A 24,604-nucleotide genomic window follows, 5' to 3' on the forward strand; every position below is an offset into this window, starting at 1 on the left:
TTCCTATGCGTTTAAAAAAAACTTATTAAAAAATCATTAGTTTCACTAATGAGTTATTTGATTTTTAATTGAGTAATATTAGGGATGTAAATTAACCGAGTCGAATCGAGTTTTGAAGAGTTTAAATTTGGTTTGTTAAAATTTTTTCGAACTCGAGTCGAATACAAATTTTACTCATTTCGAACTCGAGCCTAGTATTAAGTAGTTCAAGTTTGATTCGTTTAGCAAATGAGTTTAGACGAGTCGAGTTTTTATCGAGCTGAGTCGAGATTTTATTGAGTTTAGTCTCGAATAGTTCACGAGTAGTTTAATTTATTTACATGTATAATAAATTTTAGTTTAAAACTAATAAGTTTAAAACTAAAATAATTTTTGTTAAACAAGTATATTTACAAATTATCTCGTAAACTTATAAAGATGAGTTTTTAAATCTTAATGATCCAAATATATGTAAGTTTAAGAGTATAACTAAATTATATAGAGCTGAATTTTAGAAAATTTAGGTTTGACTCATGAAAATATATGCAGAGTTTGAGTTTATTTCTCTTATCATAATAATTTCAGTTTACTTAACGAGACTGTTCGCGAGTCTGCTCATGAACTCAGAAATGAATCGAGCTCACGAGACTTAACGAGCCGAATACTATGGAGTTCAAATTTGGCTTGTTTACCAAATGAGTCTAAAAATTAAGTTCGAGTTTGGCTCGTCTAGAAATCGAGTCGAATTCGATCGAATTTTTTTATCGAACCGAATCTTGAGTAGCTCACGAACGATTTGATTCATTTACGTCTCTAGTAATATAAGTAGACGGTGCATTAATAAGAATTAAACACATTGCTTTATTTCTGCTTAAAAAATTCAATAGTAAACTTCATGCATTTAATGTTCATAAGAAAGAGCGAAAAAAAAAATTTTTTTGAGCCACCATATGCTCATCTCTGGATTCAATAAGCTGGAGAAAAAAATGGTCACTGAAACTAAAGATATCACCATTAATTATCATAATTATTTATTATTATTATTATATGTTTGAATTTGAATCTTGAAGAGCAGGAACTATTTAATACTGCATGTGAACAACATTATAAATAAAATGTTGTTTGAATTTAAATCTTATAAATTCATCACGTGAGGAATTTATTTGCTTATAAAATGGGCATTGCTATGACATGATTAAGCACTTGAAGTATGGCAGCTACAAGCTCTTTTCTATTAGGATTCACGTCCTTCTTGCTGTTAGGTTTATTTGTTCCTACGTCTGAGCAAACACTGGAAGATGATATTATCCCACTTGATTTCGATTATAAATATTTCCCCGTTAATTTCACTTTCGGAACAGCCACTTCCGCTTATCAGGTATAATTTACTTTTAGCTTTTGAAAATTTTAGTGTTGTATCTCTTATTTAATAAAAAATTTTTGTAAGAAAATAGCTAAAACTCATTTATGGTAATATATTTCAGATCGAAGGTGAAGCGAATACAAAGTGTAGAGGACCCTCTATATGGGACGTATTCACCCATGATTTTTCAGGTCTATCTTTGATATTAAATTTTTCTTTTTTCTTCATTCATGAAATTAAATATAATATAATTTGATAAATGCTCTTATTATATTCACTCGAGGATAGATTTTTTTTTGAAATAAAAAATCTATTTCATATAATTAGTTCTACATTTACCATCCTATTCCAATGAAATATGATAATTAATTAAGAATATATAATTGCTTAATTATTTCTTTTTTGATATGATGCAGAGAGGATAAAAGATCTAAGCAATGGCATCAAAGCAGTTGATTTTTATAATCGTTACAAGGTACAAAACAAATAATTTTTTTCCAAAATATTTATACTAGTACTGTTCCTTTTAAGAACAAATGAAAAATAAAAATGATAAAATTAATGTTGCAGGAAGATATTCAAAGAATGAAGGAAATCGGTTATAGAGCTTTCAGATTTTCAATTTCATGGTCTAGAATAATACCCAGTAAGTGTATTATCATAGCTTTAGCCTTAAAGTTTAATACTGGCTTAATTGATACTTAAAGGATTGTGCCCAAAATGTATAGTGATTTTGTTATATTACATATTTATGTTTCTATGTTTAGGTGGGAGAATACGTGACGGAGTAAATGAGCAAGGAATTGAATTTTACAACAATCTTATAGATGAAATCATAAGCAACGGTAATGACTATCTATTACAAGCTTATTTAGGCTCAGACAATAATCTGTTTCAGAATTATATAGTTTTCGATTATTTATTCTGATATACAGGAATGATGCCCTATGCAACTATTTTCCATTGGGATACTCCTCAAGCTCTAGAAGATAAATATGGTGGCTTTCTAAGCTCTGAAATTGTGTAAGTATACAATTTTCATATCTCACATTTATATAATATTGGAGATTCAGTCTAAAACTCTTGGATTAGTTTCTTTTGACACTTATATTGTACATATATATATATATATAATACTTTACCATTAAAAGGACATTTTGTTAATTATTATATTAAATACGCAGGGATGATTTTTATGATTATGCGGATCTTTGCTTCAAAAATTTTGGCGATAGAGTGAAGTATTGGGTTACTATAAATGAACCATGGTCTTTAGCATCATTTGCATATGATTCAGGAGAACATGCCCCTGGCCGATGCTCGGATTGGGTGAATCGAGCATGCTCTGGTGGTAACTCAGCCACCGAACCTTATATAGTTTCCCATAATTTACTCCTTATCCATGCAACAGCCGTTGGTTTATATAAGAAAAAGTATAAGGTACGAACAAAGTTGCAATATATATATATATATATATATATATATATATATATATAGTCAGACTAAACTATTAAATAAATATAAACTTTTAACTTTTTTTCATAAAAAAAAAGATTATTATTTTTGTTGACTTAATGATAAAAAGTTGAAATTTTTTATTTATTTTATTTCATTAATTATATTTTATCTAGTTTGTATTAATTATATATAGTCGACTCATTTAATTCAAATTAAATGAAAACGTCGTAATTTAACATAGTAAAAAATATATTTATAAAACCTATTTATCTATATTTATTAGAAAATGATAATATTTATTTTCTTTATTTGAAATATTGATGAGTATGAGAAATATAAGAGTTACTCATCTCATACTGATCTCATTACATTGATTGTGTAGGAATCACAAGGTGGTAAGATTGGGATAACACTAAACTCAATGTGGTTTGAGCCATACTCCAATAGCGCAGTTGATAAACAGGCAGCAAGAAGAGCCCTTGATTTCATGTTAGGCTGGTGAGTTTTTTTTTCTTCTTTTTTTTTCTTTTTTTTTTTCTTCCAAGTTGATTCTAGTTACCATTTACAATAATATTAATAATGATGATGAAGCCTTATATTAATATAAATTTATAACTTCCAGGTTTATGGATCCAATAACCTATGGTCAATACCCAAGAAGTATGCAAACTTTAGTTGGAAATAGATTGCCAAAATTCATGAGTAATGAATCCAAATTGCTCAAAGGATCGTATGATTTTATTGGGTTAAATTACTACACGGCAACTTTTGCAAAAGGAAATGCTATTATTGATCCAAGTAGACCTAGATATTCAACTGATCATCATGTTATTCAAATTGGTGAGTTCATCTTTATATCATTTTCCCATTCAAATATAAAATGATGATAAGAAATGTATATCTTCCTCGATGACTAATGTGTTCAATTTTCATTCTTCTTTCTTCACAGCTATTGATCAAAATGGTAAACCCATTAGCGAAATAAAGGTTGGTATACATGAGAAGAAAAATATTTAATCAAAACAGAAAGAGAGGTAACATAGAGAATAAATTTGCAGGGTTACTCACATTGGATGTACGTTTATCCGAAAGGCATTCGATATCTTTTGAACTATATCAAAGATGAATACAAAGATCCAATTATTTATGTTACCGAAAATGGTGAGGCAATTATTAGGTAATTATGATAATGCCACCTAATTACATGTTCATTATGGTTTGATAATTTCCTCATGTATTTTCTATACATGTAGGGGTTGATGAGCCCAATAATAAAAAGTTAACCCTGAAACAAACCCTTAAGGATCGTGTGAGGAAAGAATATTATCAAGCCCATCTTTGGAATGTACTCAGATCTATCAAGTAAGTCCAATATTAATATTACAAATTTATTAGACAATCTTTTACCTAATGATGATTAATTGGTTTTGACAGTGAATATAAAGTTAAAGTGGAAGGCTACTTTGCTTGGTCATATTTAGATAACTTTGAATGGAGTGAAGGTTACACTTCAAGATTTGGTTTGATCTATGTAGACTATGATAATAACCTAAGAAGACATCTCAAGGAATCAGCGATTTGGTTTGAGAAATTCCTCAAAGGACTTTTAATCCCTTCTCTGGAACAAAGGAATAATACTTTCAATCGTAATTTATTCCCGGTTAACTTTATTTTTGGGACAGCTACTTCTGCTTATCAGGTATAAATTATCCTTTCTTGGATGCTGCGAGCCTTCAAGAATTATAGCAATATACATACACACTATTCTACTAACCAGATGTGGACACTATCCATAGCAAGCATTTTTAAATAGCCTAAACTCGTTTATGGTAATAAATTCAGATCGAAGGTGAAGCAAACACAAAATGCAGAGGCCCTTCAACATGGGACACATTCACTCGTGATTTTCCAGGTTTGTCTTTCTATCTACATATTGAATTTTTCCTTCATTCATAAGATGAAGTATAACGATCATTGATTAATGTATATTTGAAACAAGACGATTTACAGAAATTTTAATTAATATCGTTTAATTAAAATAAAATTTAAAAAGATTAGAAACTTAAAATTTTTTATAGAATTTTCAAAAATTTAAAAAGTCCTCTAAACAGTCAAAAAAATAACTATTTATAATAATAAAAAAAATACGAAATTTATGAAAAAAATTTAAAAATAATTAAAATATAAAATTAATTTCCTAAACAATAGAATTTTATTCTCAAACTTTGTGATAAGATATGCGGCCCTTTGTTGCATTTTTTAAAGTCGTCCATATCAAAATTCCTTTTTCGCAAAATTATAGTGAACCTCTAACGGACGTCGTAAATAAAAGTTAAAGTCATTTTCTTCATCACTTAATCATTCTGCATCAATATTATTCACTTTTATGTATGTCTCCCTCTATGTGTTATTTAATTTTAATCAAAATTAAGTTATTCAACATGAAATATTAATTCTTTTTTTACTATGATTCATAAACAACATGAATACTTAATGTCTGTGTGTTAATTAATGAAGTTACAAAAATATATGTGGTTTAATTATTTCTATAAAAACCTTGCAGAGAAAATAGAAGATGGTAAGAATGGAGATGTAGCAATTGATTTTTATAATTTCTACAAGGTATTGAATCAAACAATCTTTTTTTTTTTCTTGAAATATTTATATTAGTATTTATGATTGGTACAAATAATAAACATAAACATTGAAAGTAATATATTACAGGAAGATATTCAAAGAATGAAAGAAATGGGATTTGGAGCTTTCAGATTCTCAATTTCATGGTCTCGAGTGATACCTAGTAAGTATATTACCAAAATTTGAGCTACAATATTTATAGGTTGTACAATAAATGTATATTAATTTTGTAGTATTTCATATTTATATTTCATATGTTAAATGTTTAGGTGGCAGAGTACGTGAAGGAGTGAATGAGCAAGGAATTGAATTTTACAAAAATCTTATAGATGAAATTATAAAAAGAGGTGGCTTCACAATCTTGATCTAGTTTATTGACAATGATATTCCCCATGTTTGGAATTATAGTTCGACAAAATATGTTTGAAATTATAATTTTTATTTCTTTTGCTTGGAAATGCAGAAATGGTGCCTTACGTAACTATTTTTCACTGGGATACTCCTCAAGCTCTAGAAGATAAGTATGGCGGCTTTTTAAATTCTGAAATTGTGTAAGTGCATAATTTTCACGAATTTCTCATAAGAGATTCAATTCCATCCTCTAAAATTAATTTCTTATGCATACTTGAATTGTACAAGTATAGCATATAAGAATTAAGACATCTTATTAATTGTTATATTAAATATACAGGGATGACTTTCGTGATTTTGCAAATCTTTGCTTCGAAAAATTTGGTGAAAAAGTAAAGCATTGGATCACTATAAATGAGCCTTGGTCTTTGGCATCATTTGGTTATGATTTAGGCGTCCATGCCCCTGGCCGATGTTCCGAATGGGTGAATCGAGCATGTTCTGAAGGAAATTCAGGAACTGAACCTTATATAGTTTCACATAATCTACTCCGTGCTCATGCAGCTGCTGTTGATTTATATAGGAGAAAATACAAGGTATGCATAAAACTTGTATTGAAATAATATATATATATATATATATATATATATATATATATATATATATATATATATATATATTAATTATTATTTGATTTTTCTCACTGTTTACTATATATATATTTATATAGGCAAAACAAAATGGCATGATTGGGATCGCACTGAATTCTATGTGGTTTGAGCCATACTCTAATAGCATAGAGGACAAAGAAGCAGCCAAAACAGCTCTTGATTTCATGTTCGGCTGGTGAGTGTTCTTGATTGCTCTTAATTAACTTTTACAATAATATATTAATGTAAGCTTGAAATTAATATGCATCTTTTAGGTTTATGGATCCTATAACCTATGGTCAATATCCAAGGAGCATGCGAATTTTGATTGGAGATAGATTGCCAAAATTCAAGTCTAAAGAATCTAAATTGCTCAAAGGATCATATGATTTTATTGGATTAAACTACTATGCTGCAAATTATGCAAAAGGAAATGCTGTTGTTGATCCACATAAACCTACATATTCAACCGATCACCATGTTCATCAAAGTCGTGAGTTCACTTTTATATCACTTCCCCATTCAATTAAATGATAAGAAATTTACTTCTTGATAAATAACATGCATGTTCAATTTTCATTCTTCTTTTTCTCACAGATTTGGGCCAAAATGGTGAACCTATTGGCGAAAAGGTAAGTGTAAAAAAAACACTTGACAAAATGAAAAATCATGAGAAAATATATAACATTGAAACAAATCTGCAGACTTACTCACCCTGGTTTTACATCTATCCGAAAGGCATCCGATATCTTTTGAATTACACCAAAGATGTATACAAAAATCCAACCATTTATATTACTGAGAATGGTAAGGAATATTAAGCATTCTTATTACCAATTACAAGAATGCTACCTATAATAACATGTTCATATATAATGGTTTGATACATTCAGGGGTTGATGAACACTATAAGCAAGGGCTTGAAGATCATTTGAGGAAAAAATATTATCAAGACCATCTTAAGAATGTACTTCGATCCATCAAGTGAGTCCAATCTCTGAGACATTAATTAAACTTCAAGTTTATCAGATAATTATTTTGCCTAATGATGATTAATTGGTTTTGGCAGGGAGTATAATGTTAATGTGAAAGGTTACTTTGCTTGGTCATATGCAGACAACTTTGAATGGAATATTGGTTATACTTCTAGATTCGGTTTGATCCATGTAGATTACGAAAATAACCGAGCAAGAGACCTCAAGCAATCAGCTAATTGGTTCATGGAATTCCTGAAAAACAAGACCTCAGGCAATCAGCAAATTTATGATGATGGTTTATCTCATTTATATAGGGATTAAAGATAGCATCGTCAGTTGAAATGAAACCATCTGGAGTTTTTCAATTGTCATGGCAAAGACATGTAGCTGTCTAAATAACCATTGCTATGTCTGTATGATGTGGTTAATGGTTATGCTTTTTTTAGAATAAATAAATGAATAAATGGAATTTCATCTTTCAATTTTTATGCCATTATGAATGCCAATACTTCTCTTTTTCTTTTAACTATGTAATAATGGAAAAAATTGCCAACCCCAGAAAGCATAAGAGATGATGAATTGAGAGAAAGCTAAAACAATGCAAATGGCGATCTGATGAGACAGCAGTCACATGAAAAATAATGGGTCTTGCTTCCTCAATTCAAAGCAATTTCTGTTTGGTTCCTTATTATTATTAATCTACCCTACTTATCTTCTTCTTCAAATTATTCATCCAGCATCCCACACTGCCTTGACCTGGTAAATACATGAACATAAAAAGAAGAATAAGAGAAGATTAGTCAATTTCCTGAATATGACCTGACATAGCTAACAGAGACATACATGGTTTTTGGACCATAATATTTGTGGGAGAAGAAGGTAGACAGGATTGATTCAATTTTGCTTTAGTCCCTCTAAACTTTAACCAAAATCATTAATAATTTCAAGGTGATCACACCTAGGTGGGGGACTAGATAGGGTTGTGCTCATTCTTGACTGGTACAACAAGTATATATTAGCCATTATTATATCATATATATTCTAAAGCATTTTTTTAATTGTAGTAATGATAATTTGCCATGCAAGAAAAGAAAGTGCCTAAAAAGATTTTCTTGGTGAATCTTGAAGGAAACAATAAGTTGGGAAATAATAGAAAAGGGTGTGAAATCTGATTATGCAAGCAAGAAACTAATTGTAATGCCAAACAATGGCCACAACTTTTTAAACATCAAGTTATATATCACTTATCAGAATGAAGCTCCATTGCTGCTGATGAATTTAAATCAAGATTTGAAAGTGAAAAATACCAGAAATTAATGAATGAAAAAAAAAATTATAATAAATGCACATGGAGAAGAGACAATACTCACATGGGAGAATGACTCATAACATGCAGCTTTAGCTTTGTCAAATCAAAACAAGTCTATTCAAATTATTTATTTCCATCATTCTTGTGTTTCTCAACAGAGCTCCAAGAGAATTTCTTTTGAAAAAAAAAATAAAAATAAAAACACAATAAACGACTTAGCTAAAAATGAAACTGTAGGAATTCTCATTCCTTAGTAAATTGACTTATTGCCTGAAAATAAACATTTCGCTTTCGTAAAGAATAGAGTTGTCCTTTTCAAACTCTCTCTATATATATACATATCTTTTATGAATGCCAACTGATTACTAGATGGTCCAATTCATTATTAACAAAAAAATTCCATAATTATATTATTCATTAATAAATAAAAAAATCATAATTGAAAAGGAAATAATTTATGGTATATTGGAATCCATCCAGAAAACAGAGCATACCTTAGGCCTGCTCTGCCATAGGCAAGATTATCCACAACATATTCAGTCCTTTCTCTTTTTTTTCCTTTTTTTTTGGGGGCACTGGTTCAATAATTTTAAATAATTTAGCTCAAATGAGCTTGCCATTTTTTGCCAGTGTTAGGGGAGTGGGGGACCTGGATAGCCCATACTGGAATAGCTGTACAATTTCTTTTTTTTTTTTGTTCCCCCCTCCCCATTTTGTTCTCTATTGGGAAATGAATGTTTGTTTCTAACCAAACTACTTTCTTCATTAATACTCAACTTACTCCATGGTTGTGCATGAGAGGTGAGTATATGTTTCTCACTATATTTGTCCCAGGGCTTAGAAATTCAAAAGATAAGTTAAATGTGTATTTGCAACCCTTAGTAACTGAGTTGAAAGATTTATGGGAGAATGGAGTTGAAATATATGATACATTCAATAAAGAAAATTTTAACTTGTGAGCTGCTTTAATGTGGACTATAAGTGATTTTTCTACTTATGCAATGTTATCTGGATGGAACACTGCAGGACGGACCTTTTATCTTTATTGCATGGAAGATAGTGATGCGTTCATATTTACAAGAGGAAATAAGCAATCATGGTTTGATAATCATCACAAATTTTTATCTCTTAGCCATTCTTTTAGAAGAAACAAAACAGTTTTTAGGAAGAATGTATCTATTACTAAGCAAGCTAAACCACCAATCTCTGGTAAAGAAGTATTGAAACAGATTGATGAATTGGAGTTTAAGAGGGTTATAGATGAAAATGCATTTGAAACAAATCCCTGTCTATCAAAGCAATGCGGTTGGCGAAAAAGAAGTATCTTATAGAATTTACCGTATTGGAAAAGTAATTTGGTTCGGCACAATCTCGATATTATGAACATTGAGAAAAATTCTTTAAAAACATAATCAACACTATAATAAGTGTTGAAGGAAAGACAAAGGACAATGCTAAGTCAAGGGCAGACCTAAATGTGATATGCGTTCGGCTAAAGTTGGAAATGAATCAAGTCACTGGGAGATATCCCAAAACTTGTTATACTCTAGATAAGCAAAGTAAGCAAGTGTTATGTGATTAACTGAAAAATCTCAAGTTTCCCGATAGATATGTTTCCAATATGGGGTAATGTATTGATATGAAGAAGCTGAAGATGTTTGGGATGAAGAATCATGATTATGCCAATTGCATTTTGTGAGTTGTTTCCTTCGAATGTTTGGCAGCCCTTAACAGAGTTGAGCAATTTTTTTAAGGAATTAACATCTACCGCTATAAGTGAGAGTGATATGCTACGGTTGCATGGTGAAATTCTTTTGATCATATGTAAGCTTAAGCGTGTTTTCCCTCCAAGCTTCTTTGATTGTATGGAATATCTCCCCGTCCACCTAGCATATGAATCATGGCTGGCAGGTCCAGTGCAATATCGGTGGATATATCCTTTTGAACAGTAAACTCTTTTAACTTCACTTTAATTAAGTTATTTAATAATATTTACTAATATTGGTCATATATTTTATAGATATCTGTGACGGCTTAAGAATAATGTTAGAAATAAAGCTAGAGTCGAGGGATCAATATGTAATGCGTACCTAGTAGAAGAAGCAACATCATTTTGTGCGCATTACTTTGAGTCATATGTCCAAACTAGAAATCAAAAAGTACCAAGGAATGTTGACATTTCAGAAAGTATTGAAAATTATAAAGGCAATCTGTCAATTTTCATGCAGTCCGGTCGACCAATAGGAAAAAGGACAACCATGTACCTTATGGAGGATGAGTATATATTATTAAATTACCCAGAAGTGAAACCCTACGTTGAGTAAGTTATCGTAAATAATTAATTTACATGTTAGTTTTTTAAATTACTTTTTCTAATTCAGTTGAGGTTTTTCCAGTATTTATATTGATCAATTGCGCTCAAATGATCTGTTAGTCAATGATTCTCAGATTAACATCAAATTGGAGAGTGAATTCTCTATATGCTTCAATAATTTTGCTCATGATTCGTGCAATAATATATCCAACAAGTTTATCATATCACTTGTAAAGGGTCTATTATGAAGTATGACATCATACAATGGATATATGGTGAATGGATATAAGTTCTAATCAAAGTTATACTATGCAAGTAGAGCAACTATGAATAGTGGGTGTGTATTAAGGGGTCAAATTACAGCAGCGAAAAGAGTGATTACTATGAACAATTGCTTAAAGTTATACGTTTGAAGTATCCAGATCTTCCAATCAAGCAATTTGTACTTTTCAAATGCAATTGGTTTGACTCCATTCCAAATGTAGGCACAAAGATCCATAGTAAATATAAACTTATTGATGTAAATCATAAACGATCTTTTAATAGATATGAGCCTTTTATGCTGGGAATACAAGCAATACAAGTTATATATACTCAGTATCCTAGCCTAAGGCGAGACAAAATTGAATGGTGGACTGCTATAAAAGTCAAAACACGGTCTGTAATTCAACTTCCAACACAGAAAAATACACAACCTGCTAATGAACCATTTCAATAAGATGAATTGAAACACACTGCCATTATTAAAAAAAAATTCATGATTGAACACAATAATTAAATGATCCAATTGAGGATGTTACTGAAATTGATGATGGTGAAGAAAATGGTCAAGATGAAACTATAATAGCAATAAAAATAGATGATGATGATGATAATGATGACTTAGATGTAGATAGTGAATAAAAGGTATAACATAATTGATATCTATTTTTACTTTCAGTTATTGAATATGTTTTACCACATGTGATTTGTTTAATATGAATTTATATAGGATGAGAGGACAAGGATGAGAACGTTGATCTTCATCACGGGGTCGAGAAGACCACAGTAGGGGCAGTGTCCACACGAGTGAATCACAAAATATCAATCAAGATTTGGTACAACACACTGCTTTAATTCCTAGACCATACCAGGGTGAGAGATCCACACAGGGTGCTGCATCATCCACCTCTGCTTCAGTGCACACATCTACTACTGTCTCAACTCCCATAAGTTTGCCACCTATTACATTGACGACAGCATCTGCATCTGCATTTGCTTCTGGTAGTTGTGGATCTACAGGACACAGACCATATATTTTCTTAGTAAACTCAATGTGAGTAAAATTTATAAGTATTTTTAAATATGCATTTAATTTCTCTGCTTATTTCAAAATAATTATTTTGTCAATTGTTTTTTTACAGCATGCAGCCTTCTGATCTGATTGCTAGGCGGATTACCTTGATTTTCAAGGAAAAGTTAGTAGCAGATGGCTTTTATTGGAAAAATATACCAGAAAAGGTTAAAGAATTTTATTGGCAAGAATTTAAGGCAAATACAAATTTTACTGTGCATGTGATTAATTTTACTGTGCATTATTTGTCACTAAATGTGAGTAATTACAGAAACATTTCTTATGGGAGGAGGCAATAGAGTAGCTTATAAAGATAGTTTGGAGAAAGAAAGCTGTTGAGCACTATCGTAGCCTTATGTGTAGCATAAGGAATGACAGGAGAAGAGGCTATCACTGTCAGAAGGAGTAATGAATGCATGGCAATCCGCTTTGGGTACTGCTAAGTATCAAGACAAATGCAAAAAATTCTCAAATAGCAAAAAAAGTAAAACAGATGGGTAAGGCATTGGTCCATTAAGACATTGTAGAGGATCCATATCTTAATATAGGCATCAACAATACATGGTATGTGATATTTATTTTCACTTAAATTTTTTCAAATGCTTTAAATTTTATTCAATTTATTGTGAATTTATATTGAAGCATATTATTACTATTTATATTTAACTTATAGCGAAAGACTAGGCAGAAATCCTCTACCTCATGAGTTATTTGAGATTACTCATAAGAAGAAGAGTACCTCAGAATTCATTGATGCACGCTCAAAAGTCATTCATGTGAGAAATTAAATAAATTTATAATAAATTATTTGATTTATAGTTTATACTATTATATCACATGGTATTTATTTTTTGAAAGACTGGTTTATGTCTTTAAAAGAGCAAGCATTACAGACAGATAATGACAGTACTGAGACATCTCACAGTGATGAGGCTCTATTATACTTTGAGGCAGTGGGTGGAGAGAAAAAAAGAAGGGTATAAGGACTTGGATCATAGGCTTCAATTTTCTTTCCAAACAAGTCTTCTGCTAGTACATCCTTCACATCAGCTCAACAAAATCAGGATCTTCATGATGAAATGGCTTATCTCATATGCAAGCTATAGGAGCGTGAGGATAATGAACAAGTATTGCGTGAGCAAAATGTATGGATTACCTCTGAGCTCTCACAGGTGAAAGATTTACTTATGCAGCTCGTGAGTCAAAAACAAGGTAGCTAACCTTCAGCTCCTATTACGGTGAGGGAACTTCTGCATAGCCTCCTAATTACGCAAATGAAACTAATGATAAGGACGAGGATACTATACATTTATAGTTTCTTTTTTCATTACCCATATGTACTAAGATAATAAATAATTTATTAATATTTTTAGTTTAAAATCGGTCAATTTGATACTTTGATATATGTTATGTTTGATTTGTTTTACATTATATATTATATTGGATTTGAATTCATTCATGATATGTATGACATTAGTTTTCACATTTATTATTGAGATGAGTTGTAAAAGTTGAGCGTATTTATAGGTTAAATTGTCTGGTTAAAATATATAAATTATAATATTTTTTTATAATTTTATAAATAGTAACGAATAAAATTGATACTGTCTTTTGAAAAATAATAACGGATTTCTATAACAAATATTACTAAAAAAATTCGTTATTAAAACTAGATAAAAGGAAATTAAATTTAGTAACGGATTTTATATTAGCAAAAGATTTTATAATCCGTTATTAATACATTAGCAACGAAATTTATTGTAACAAAATATATTCATTATAAATTCGTTATAAAATATTTTTAATAATAAATTTCTAATAATTAATAACAAAAATTTTTATTATTAATGCAATATTTTTTTGTAGTGCTCGAATCTGTTTAGCATTATAATTATAACTCGTGAGTGAGAAAATCATGTTCTTAGTATAGTTTAAAGTTAAATTTAATATGTCTTAACTCTAAAATAATTAGATGATTTATTGTTTTAAATTGATTTTTCTTAAATGATATTAATTTTAAAATTCTTGATGCATTAGAATAAAATTAAGCAAGAAATAATTTTAATAAAAATATTTTTTTGATAATCATATTTTATTATATGGTAATGAATAAAATAAAAATTATATTCTAGTACCATATTTGTAATATTGTATTTATAATATCAAAATTGACTAAAGTAAATGTTATTTTTCTAATAGTTTTTCAATTAATTTTAATTATATGTAAAGTATTTTAATAATTAAGTATTGTAATAATAGATTATATCTAATTATTTATTAAAATAGTGATTTATAATAATATTATATTATATAAAAAATAATAAAATTACGTTATAACAAGTTTATATGTAAAAAATGAATCACACCATTTATGAAATAAATTTGCAAGTCCGTGCAAGTCGGAATACAGAATATATTATTATTTCAAAGAGAACGCATGTCAAATTATTTTAGTTATTATACATAAAGAAATGGAGAGAGAATTTCTTGGAAAAACCAAAAAAAAAAAAAAAAGCAATCCCTATTAGGTATCATACAAAATTAAGTTCTCTATTTTTTATTGAAAATATTAATTCAATTAGGATGAGATTAAAGAAATGACGTGTTCATGGAAAAATTAACTTTTTAAATATTAATTATGTGATGTAGTAAGTAAATTTAAAATAAAAAATATTTTTTTTATGTATTTTTAGAAGTTAAAATAGAGAGTATTGGGTGGCGGCTGTATCGATTTAGTAAAATATATATAATAAAATTAAGTTTTTTACGTATAATTTTAAAAAAATTTTCTGTCCATTTAATTTCTTTTATAATTTATAATCTTGAGCCTTTTAATTTTTTTTACATTATTTATAACTTTTTATATATTTTTTAATTAAATGAACTTAAATTTTATATTATTTCTCTTGCTATTTAATTTTAAATAAATAAAATTTTTAATTACTCAAAATATATATTTTTATTTTTAATTATAAATTTATTTTGACTATGTATAAATGGTGATCCCATCATCATTCATTCTTATGGATATTTAATTGCTAAATAATAGTAATCATATCAGCATGCATTATTCTTATCTTTTTTTTTATATATATATATTGAACTAATATAAGATGAATTTATGAATGATTTTATTTAAATATGTATATTTATTATATCATATCTTAGTTAATCTTTTAATATAAATCTTTTTTTTCTATCATGTTTAATGGCAGGGCAAATTAATAAATGCTTGAATCTGAATCTGAATCTGAATCTGAATCAAATGTTAATTATTAATTTTAGTTGAAATATATATATATTTTTTGTCTTTTTTACAAGGCCAATTGGTTCAAGCAAGTGGGGGTTTTCCTTCCAATGTCAGCGTTTCCACAAACAAGGCCAATTGGTTCTTCTTCCTATGCGTTTAAAAAAAACTTGTTAAAAAATCATTAGTTTCACTAATGATTTATTTGATTTTTAATTGAGTAATATAAGTAAACGGTGCATTAATAAGAATTTAAACACATTGCTTTATTTCTGCTTAAAAAATTCAATATTAAACTTCATGCATTTAATGTTCATAGGAAAGAGCGAAAAAAATTATTATTTTTTGAGCCACCATATGCTCATCCCTGGATCCAATAAGCTGGAGAAAAAAATGGTCACTGAAACTAAAGATATCACGATTAATTATCATAATTATTTATTATTATTATATGTTTGAATTTGAATCTTAAAGAGCAGGAATTATTTAATACTGCATGTGAACAATATTATAAATAAAAAATTGTTTGAATTTGAATCTCGAGTAGGAACTATTTAATACAGAATGTGAATAATATTATAAAAATAAAATAAAATCATCACGTGAGGAATTTATTTGCTTATAAAATGGGCATTGCTATGACATGATTAAGCACTTGAAGTATGGCAGCTACAAGCTCTTTTCTATTAGGATTCACGTCCTTCTTGCTGTTAGGTTTATTTGTTCCTACGTCTGAGCAAACACTGGAAGATGATATTATCCCACTTGATTTCGATTATAAATATTTCCCCGTTAATTTCACTTTCGGAACAGCCACTTCCGCTTATCAGGTATAATTTACTTTTAGCTTTTAAAAATTTTAATGTTGTATCTCTTATTTAATAAAAAATTTTTGCTTATGAAAAAAAAAAATACTTTAACCTTTTTGATAGACATAATTTTGTGAAAAAAATAGCTAAAACTCATTTATGGTAATATATTTCAGATCGAAGGTGAAGCGAATACAAAGTGTAGAGGACCCTCTATATGGGACGTATTCACCCATGATTTTTCAGGTCTATCTTTGATTTTACATTTTTCTTTTTTCTTCATTCATGAAATTAAATATAATATAATTTGATAAATGCTCTTATTATATTCACTCGAGGATAGATTTTTTTTTTAAATAAAAAATCTATTTCATATAATTAGTTCTACGTACATTTACCATCATATTCCAATGAAATATGATAATTAAGAATATATAATTGCTTAATTATTTTTTTTTTGGAATTATGCAGAGAGGATAAAAGATCAAAGCAATGGCATTAACGCAGTTGACTTTTATAATCGTTACAAGGTATAAAATAAATAATTTTTTTCTGAAAATATTTATATTAATTCCAGTTCTTTTTAAGAACAAATAAAAAAATAAAAATGATAAAATTAATGTTGCAGGAAGATATTCAAAGAATGAAGGAAATGGGTTACAAAGCTTTCAGATTTTCAATTTCATGGTCTAGAATAATACCCAGTAAGTACATTACCACAGCTTAAGCCTTAAAGTTTAATATTGGCTTAATTGATACTTAAAGGATTGTGCTCAAAATGTATAGTGATTTTGTTATATTATATATTTATGTTTCTAAATATTCAATGTTTAGGTGGGAGAATACGTGATGGAGTAAATGAGCAAGGAATTGAATTTTACAACAATCTTATAGATGAAATCAAAAGAAACGGTAATGATAATATATTACAAGCTTATTTAGGTTCGGACAATAATCTGTTTCAGAATTATATATAATCCTTAATTATTTATTCTGATATACAGGAATGGTGCCCTATGCAACTATTTTTCACTGGGATACTCCTCAAGCTCTTGAAGATAAATATGGTGGCTTTCTAAGTTCTGAAATTGTGTAAGTATATAATTTTCATATCTCACATTTATATAATATTGGAGATTCAGTCCAAAACTCTTAGATTAGTTTCTTTTGACACTTATATTGTACATATATATATAACACTTTATAACTAAGAGGATATTTTATTAAATATTATATTAAATACACAGGGATGATTTTTATGATTATGCGGATTTTTGCTTCAAAACTTTTGGCGATAGAGTGAAGTATTGGATTACTATAAATGAACCATGGTCTTTGGCATCATTTGCATATGATTCAGGAGACCATGCCCCTGGCCGATGCTCGGATTGGGTGAATCGAGCATGCTCTGGTGGTGACTCAGCCACTGAACCTTATATAGTTTCCCATAATTTACTCCTTGCCCATGCAACGGCTGTTGATTTATATAAGAAAAAGTATCAGGTACAAACAAAATTACAATATAAATATATATATATAGTTAGACTAAACTATTAAATAAATACAAACATTTAACTCATTTTCGTAAAAAAAAAAAAGTTTTTCTGACTTAATGATAAAAAATTAAATTTTTTTTATTTACTTTATTTCATTAATTATATTTTACCTAATTTAAATTTTTGTATTAATTATATCTAGTTGACTCATTTAATCAAAATTAAATGAAAACCTAGTAAAAAATGTATTTATAAAACCTATTTATCTATATTTATTAGAAAATGATAATATTTATTTTCTTTATTTGAAATATTTATGAGTATGAGAAATATAAGAGTTACTCATCTCATACTGATCTCATTACATTGATTGTGTAGGAATCACAAGGTGGTAAGATTGGGATAACACTAAACTCAATGTGGTTTGAGCCATACTCCAATAGCGCAGTTGATAAACAGGCAGCCAGAAGAGCCCTTGATTTCATGTTAGGCTGGTGAGTTTTTTTTTTTTTTTTTTTTTTCTTCCAAGTTGATTCTAGTTAGCATTTACAATAATATTAATAATGATGATGAATCCTTATATTAATATAAATTTATAACTTCTAGGTTTATGGATCCAATAACTTATGGTCAATACCCAAGAAGTATGCAAACTTTAGTTGGAAATAGATTGCCAAAATTCATGAGTAATGAATCTAGATTGCTCAAAGGATCATATGATTTTATTGGGTTAAACTACTACACTGCAACTTTTGCGAAAGGAAATGCTATCATTGATCCAAGTAGACCTAGATATTCAACTGATCATCATGTTATTCAAATTGGTGAGTTCATCTTTATATCATTTTCCCATTCAAATATCAAATGATGATATGAATTGTATATCTGTCTCGATGAATAATGTGTTCAATTTTCATTTTCTTTCTTCACAGCTATTGATCAAAATGGTAAACCCATTAGCGAAATAAAGGTTGGTATACACATGAAGAAAAATCTTTAATTAAAATAGACACAGAGGTAACGTATAGAATAAATTTGCAGGGTTACTCACATTGGATGTATGTTTATCCGAAAGGCATTCGATATCTTTTGAACTATATCAAAGATGAATACAGAGATCCAATTATTTATGTTACCGAAAATGGTAAGGCAATTATTAAGTAATTATGATAATGCCACCTAATTTCATGTTCATTATGGTTTGATAATTTCCTCATGTATGTTCTATACATGTAGGGGTTGATGAGCCCAATAATAAAACGTTAACCCTGGAACAAGCCCTTAAGGATCGTGTGAGGAAAGAATATTATCAAACCCATCTTTGGAATGTACTCAGATCTATCAAGTAAGTCCAATATTAATATTACAAATTTATTAGACAATCTTTTACCTAATGATGATTAATTGGTTTTGACAGTGAATATAAAGTTAAAGTCGAAGGCTACTTTGCTTGGTCATATTTAGATAATTTTGAATGGAGTGAAGGTTACTCTTCAAGATTTGGTTTGATCTATGTAGACTATGATGATAACCTAAGAAGACATCTCAAGGAATCAGCGATTTGGTTTGAGAAATTCCTCAAAGGACTTTTTATCCTTCCTCCTGTGGAACCAGAGAATAAAACTTTCAATCATAATTTATTCCCGGTTAACTTTACTTTTGGGACAGCTACTTCTGCTTATCAGGTATAATTTGTCCTTTCTTCGATGCTGCGAGCCTTCAAGAATTATAGCAATATACATATATACACACTATTCTACTAACGAGATGTGGACACTATCCATACCAAGCATTTTTAAATAGCCTAAACTCGTTTATGGTAATAAATTCAGATCGAAGGTGAAGCAAACACAAAATGCAGAGGACCTTCAACATGGGACACATTCACTCGTGATTTTCCAGGTTTTTCTTTCTATCTACATATTGAATTTTTCCTTCATTCATAAGATGAAGTATAACAATCATTGATTAATGTATATTTGAAACAGGGTGATTTATAGGAGTTTTAATAAATATCGTTTGATTAAAATAAAATTTAAAAAGTTAGAAATCAAAATTTTTTTAAATTTTTTAAATTTTTTTAAAATTTTTTAAAATAGAAAATTACTATTTATACGAGAAAAAAATATTAATACAAAAATTTATAAAAAAAATTTAAAAATAATTAAAATGTAAAATTAATTTCCTAAAGCATAGAATTTAGTCTCAAACTTTGTGACAAAACCTACTATCCTTCGTCGCATTTCTGAAAGTCGTCTGTTTCAAAATTCTCTTTCCGTAAAACTATGGTGGGCCTCTAACCGACATAAATGAAAATTAAGTCATTTTTTTATCACTTAAGTCTAGTCCAAATTTTTTCAAAACTAATTACTCCGCATCAATATTATTCACTTTATGTATATCTTCCTCTGTGTGTTATTTAATTTTAACCAAAATTAAGTTATTCAACATGAAATATTAATTCTTTTTTTACTATGATTCATAAACAACATGAATACTTAATGTGTCTGTGTTAATTATTGAAGTTACAAAAATATATGTTATTAATTATTTCTATAAAACCTTGCAGAGAAAATAGAAGATGGTAAGAATGGAGATGTAGCAATTGATTTTTATAATTTCTACAAGGTATTGAATCAAACAATCTTTTTTTTTTCTTGAAATATTTATATTAGTATTTATTATTGGTACAAATAATAAACATAAACGTTGAAAGTAATATATTACAGGAAGATATTCAAAGAATGAAAGAAATGGGATTTGGAGCTTTCAGATTCTCAATTTCATGGTCACGAGTGATACCTAGTAAGTATATTACCAAAATTTGAGCTACGATATTTATAGGTTGTACAATAAATGTATATTAATTTTGTAATATTACATATTTATATTTCATATGTTAAATTTTTAGGTGGCAGAGTACGTGAAGGAGTGAATGAGCAAGGAATTGAATTTTACAAAAATCTTATAGATGAAATTATAAAAAAAGGTGGCTTCACAATCTTGATCTAGTTTATCGACAATGATATTCCCCATGTTTGGAACTATAGTTCGACAAAAAATGTTTGAAATTATAATTCTTATTTCTTTTGCATGGAAATACAGAAATGGTGCCTTACGTAACTATTTTTCATTGGGATACTCCTCAAGCTCTAGAAGATAAGTATGGCGGCTTTTTAAATTCTGAAATTGTGTAAGTGCATAATTTCCATGGATTTCTCATACGAGATTCAATTCAATCCTCTAGAATTAATTTTTTATGCATACTTGAATTGTACAAGTATAGCATATAAGAATTAAGAGAACATCTTATTAGTTATTATATTAAATATACAGAGATGACTTTCGTGATTTTGCAAATCTTTGCTTCGAAAGTTTTGGTGAAAAAGTAAAGTATTGGATTACTATAAATGAACCATGGTCTCTGGCGTCATTTGGCTATGATTTAGGCGTCCATGCCCCTGGCCGATGTTCAGAATGGGTGAATCGAGCATGTTCTGAAGGAAATTCAGGAACTGAACCTTATATAGTTTCCCATAATCTACTCCGTGCTCATGCAGCTGCTGTTGATTTATATAGAAGAAAATACAAGGTATGTATAAATATTGTATTGAAACAATATATATATATATTAATTATTATTTGATTTTTCTCACGTTTGACTATATATATATATATATAGGCAACACAAAATGGCATGATTGGGATGGCACTGAATTCTATGTGGTTTGAGCCATACTCTAATAGCATAGATGACAAAGAAGCAGCCAAAACAGCTCTTGATTTCATGTTTGGCTGGTGAGTTTTCTTGATTGCTCTTAATTAACCTTTATAATAATATATTAATGTAAGCCTAAAATTAATATGTATCTTTTAGGTTTATGGATCCTATAACCTATGGTCAATATCCAAGAAGCATGCGAATTTTGGTGGGAGATAGATTGCCAAAATTCAAGTCCAAAGAATCTAAATTGCTCAAAGGATCATATGATTTTCTTGGGTTAAACTACTATGCTGCAAACTATGCAAAAGGAAATGCTGTTGTTGATCCACATAAACCTACATATTCAACCGATCACCATGTTCATCAAACTCGTGAGTTCACTTTTATATCACTTCCCCATTCAATTAAATGATAAGAAATTTACTTCTTGATAAATAACTTGCATGTTCAATTTTCATTCTTCTTTTTCTCACAGATTTGGGCCAAAATGGTGAACCTATTGGCGAAAAGGTAAGTGTGAAAAAAAAAGTTTGACAAAATGAAAAATCATGAGAAGATATATAACATTGAAATAAATCTGCAGGCTTACTCACCCTGGTTTTATATCTATCCGAAAGGTCTTCGATATCTTTTGAATTACACCAAAGATACATACAAAAATCCAACTATTTATATTACTGAGAATGGTAAGGAATATTAAGCATTCTTATTACCAATTACAAGAATGCTACCTATAATAACATGTTCATAATGGTTTGATACATTCAGGGGTTGATGAACACTATAAGCAAGGGCTTGACGATCATTTGAGGAAAAAATATTATCAAGACCATCTTAAGAATGTACTTCGATCCATCAAGTGAGTCCAATCTCTGAGACATTAATTAAACTACAAGTTTATCAGATAATCATTTTGCCTAATGATGATTAATTGGTTTTTTGGCAGGGAGTATAATGTTAGTGTGAAAGGTTACTTTGCTTGGTCATATGCAGACAACTTTGAATGGAATATTGGTTATAGGTCTAGATTCGGTTTGGTCCACGTAGATTACGAAAATAACCGAGCAAGAGACGTCAAGCAATCAGCTAATTGGTTCATGGAATTCCTGAAAAACAAGACCTCAGGCAATCAGCAAATTTAGGATGATGGTTTATCTCATTTATTTAGGGATTAAAGATGGCATCGTCAGTTAAAATGAAACCATCTGGAGTTTTTCAATTGTCATGGCAAAGACATGTAGCTGTCTAAATAAACATTACTATGTCTGTATGATGTGGTTAATTGTTATGCTTTTTTTAGAATGAATAAATGGAATTTCATCTTTCAATTTTTATGCCATTATATGACAATTCTTCTCTTTTTCTTTTAACTATGTAATAATGGAAAAAATTGCCAACCCCAGAAAGCATAAGAGATGACGAATTGAGAGAAAGCTAAAACAATGCACATGGTGATCTGATGAGACAGCACTCACATGAAAAATAATGGGTCTTGCTTCCTCAATTCAAAGCAATTTCTGTTTGGTTCCTCATTATTATTAATCTACCCTACTTATCTTCTTCCTCAAATTATTCATCCAGCATCCCACATTGCCTTGACAACTCCAATAAAACTTCCATATAATTCTATCAATTTCTGTACATTGCCTCAGCACAGAATATTTTCCACTCCATGCATGATTGCCATTAATCAAATCCATGCAGAGCCTTGTGGTTCCTGATCACAACTGGGATTTTAATTTAATACAACCTTTTAGCTTATCCATATATATAATTAACCACTTTTTAGATCAACTTCAAAATAGATAATTAATTTTTTTGATCTCTCTACTTTTTATTTTATTTATTTTTATTATTTCTGCTTTCTATGACTGTTTAAAACAATCCTAGAGATCTTCAAAGCTTAAATCTTGCTTTTTTTTAAAAAAAAAATAATAATAATTTATTTATTTCGATTATCAGAATTGACCATAGAATTTCAGAAAATCACATGGGTAACGGCTAAAATAGATCTTTGCCATTAATTAATGGTTTTCCTGTACAATATTGCTTGTGGATAAGAATAAGATGTTATCATTTTTTTTTTTACAATTATATAACAATTATAATTAATTGATTTGTGGAGGTAGCTGAAATCTGATCTCTTCAAGCACACTCAAGCTGTGAATTATTATATATGAAACTTAATTGATTGAAAAATAAATAAAATAATATTCTTTTTTTTTTTCTGTTTGGATTTCGTTTGCTGGTAAATACATGAACATAAAAAGAAGAATAAGAGAAGATTAGTCAATTTCCTGAATATGACCTGACATAGCTAACAGAGACATATATGGTTTTTGGACCATAATATTTGTGGGAAAAGAAGGTAGACAGGATTGATTCGATTCAGAATCTGATCGGTCCATTTCAGAATCTGACCGGTCCATCTAATTTGGAATTGAAACATCAAAATCAATTTTATTCAATTTAATTAACAAAAACCCAACAATTCAATTACCATATCTAAATAAAATTGAAAATGAACTGGAATCAAATTATATTAAAATCGAAAAACTATTTAGTTTCAATTTCGATTTAGTCCCTCTAAACTTCAACCAAAATCATTAATAATTTCAAGGTGAGATTTGAAAGTGAAAAATACCAGAAATTAATAAGTGAAAAATAATAATAATAAATGCACATGGAGGAGAGACAATACTCACATGAGAGAAGACTCATAACATGCAGCTTTAGCTTTGTCAAATCAAAACAAGTCTATTCAAATTATTTATTTGCATCATTCTTGTGTTTCTCAGCAGAGCTCCAAGAGAATTTCTTTTGAAAAAAAATAAAAACACAATAAACGACTTAGCTAAAAATGAAAACTGTAGGAATTCTCATTCCTTAGTAAATTGACTTATTGCCTGAAAATAAACAATTCGCTTTCGTAAAGAATAGAGTTGTCCTTTTCAAAC

General features: G+C 28.9%; 3 protein-coding genes across 3 annotated transcripts; all 3 read left to right on the forward strand.

The window, feature by feature from the left end:
* The first annotated feature begins 1,912 nt into the window (after positions 1–1,912).
* LOC110619544 (furostanol glycoside 26-O-beta-glucosidase) lies at positions 1,913–4,756 on the forward strand. Its single transcript, XM_043958512.1, is given in 10 exon segments — positions 1,913–1,988; positions 2,110–2,187; positions 2,278–2,365; positions 2,527–2,782; positions 3,183–3,298; positions 3,423–3,640; positions 3,806–3,961; positions 4,054–4,162; positions 4,235–4,499; positions 4,643–4,756. Coding segments are annotated over 10 exon segments (1,461 nt in total). The 5' UTR covers positions 1,913–1,927.
* Positions 4,757–5,524: 768 nt separating this feature from the next.
* LOC122724065 (beta-glucosidase 24-like) lies at positions 5,525–7,736 on the forward strand. Its single transcript, XM_043958513.1, has 10 exons — positions 5,525–5,600; positions 5,707–5,784; positions 5,901–5,988; positions 6,129–6,384; positions 6,519–6,634; positions 6,714–6,928; positions 7,036–7,070; positions 7,143–7,245; positions 7,332–7,422; positions 7,508–7,736. The coding sequence occupies exons 1-10, from the start codon at positions 5,540–5,542 to the stop codon at positions 7,734–7,736; spliced, it is 1,272 nt and encodes a 423-aa protein (XP_043814448.1). The 5' UTR covers positions 5,525–5,539.
* Positions 7,737–17,055: 9,319 nt separating this feature from the next.
* On the forward strand, positions 17,056–22,969 carry LOC110619828 (beta-glucosidase 24). Its single transcript, XM_021763392.2, has 21 exons — positions 17,056–17,131; positions 17,262–17,339; positions 17,432–17,519; positions 17,675–17,930; positions 18,302–18,417; positions 18,530–18,747; positions 18,933–19,067; positions 19,160–19,268; positions 19,341–19,608; positions 19,756–19,825; positions 20,493–20,551; positions 20,653–20,728; positions 20,835–20,912; positions 21,029–21,116; positions 21,260–21,515; positions 21,606–21,721; positions 21,801–22,018; positions 22,123–22,157; positions 22,231–22,333; positions 22,416–22,506; positions 22,594–22,969. The coding sequence occupies exons 1-21, from the start codon at positions 17,071–17,073 to the stop codon at positions 22,787–22,789; spliced, it is 2,715 nt and encodes a 904-aa protein (XP_021619084.2). The 5' UTR covers positions 17,056–17,070; the 3' UTR covers positions 22,790–22,969.
* Positions 22,970–24,604: the final 1,635 nt, after the last annotated feature.

Source organism: Manihot esculenta, chromosome 7 (genome assembly GCF_001659605.2).
Source record: "Manihot esculenta cultivar AM560-2 chromosome 7, M.esculenta_v8, whole genome shotgun sequence".
NCBI lineage: Eukaryota > Viridiplantae > Streptophyta > Magnoliopsida > Malpighiales > Euphorbiaceae > Manihot > Manihot esculenta.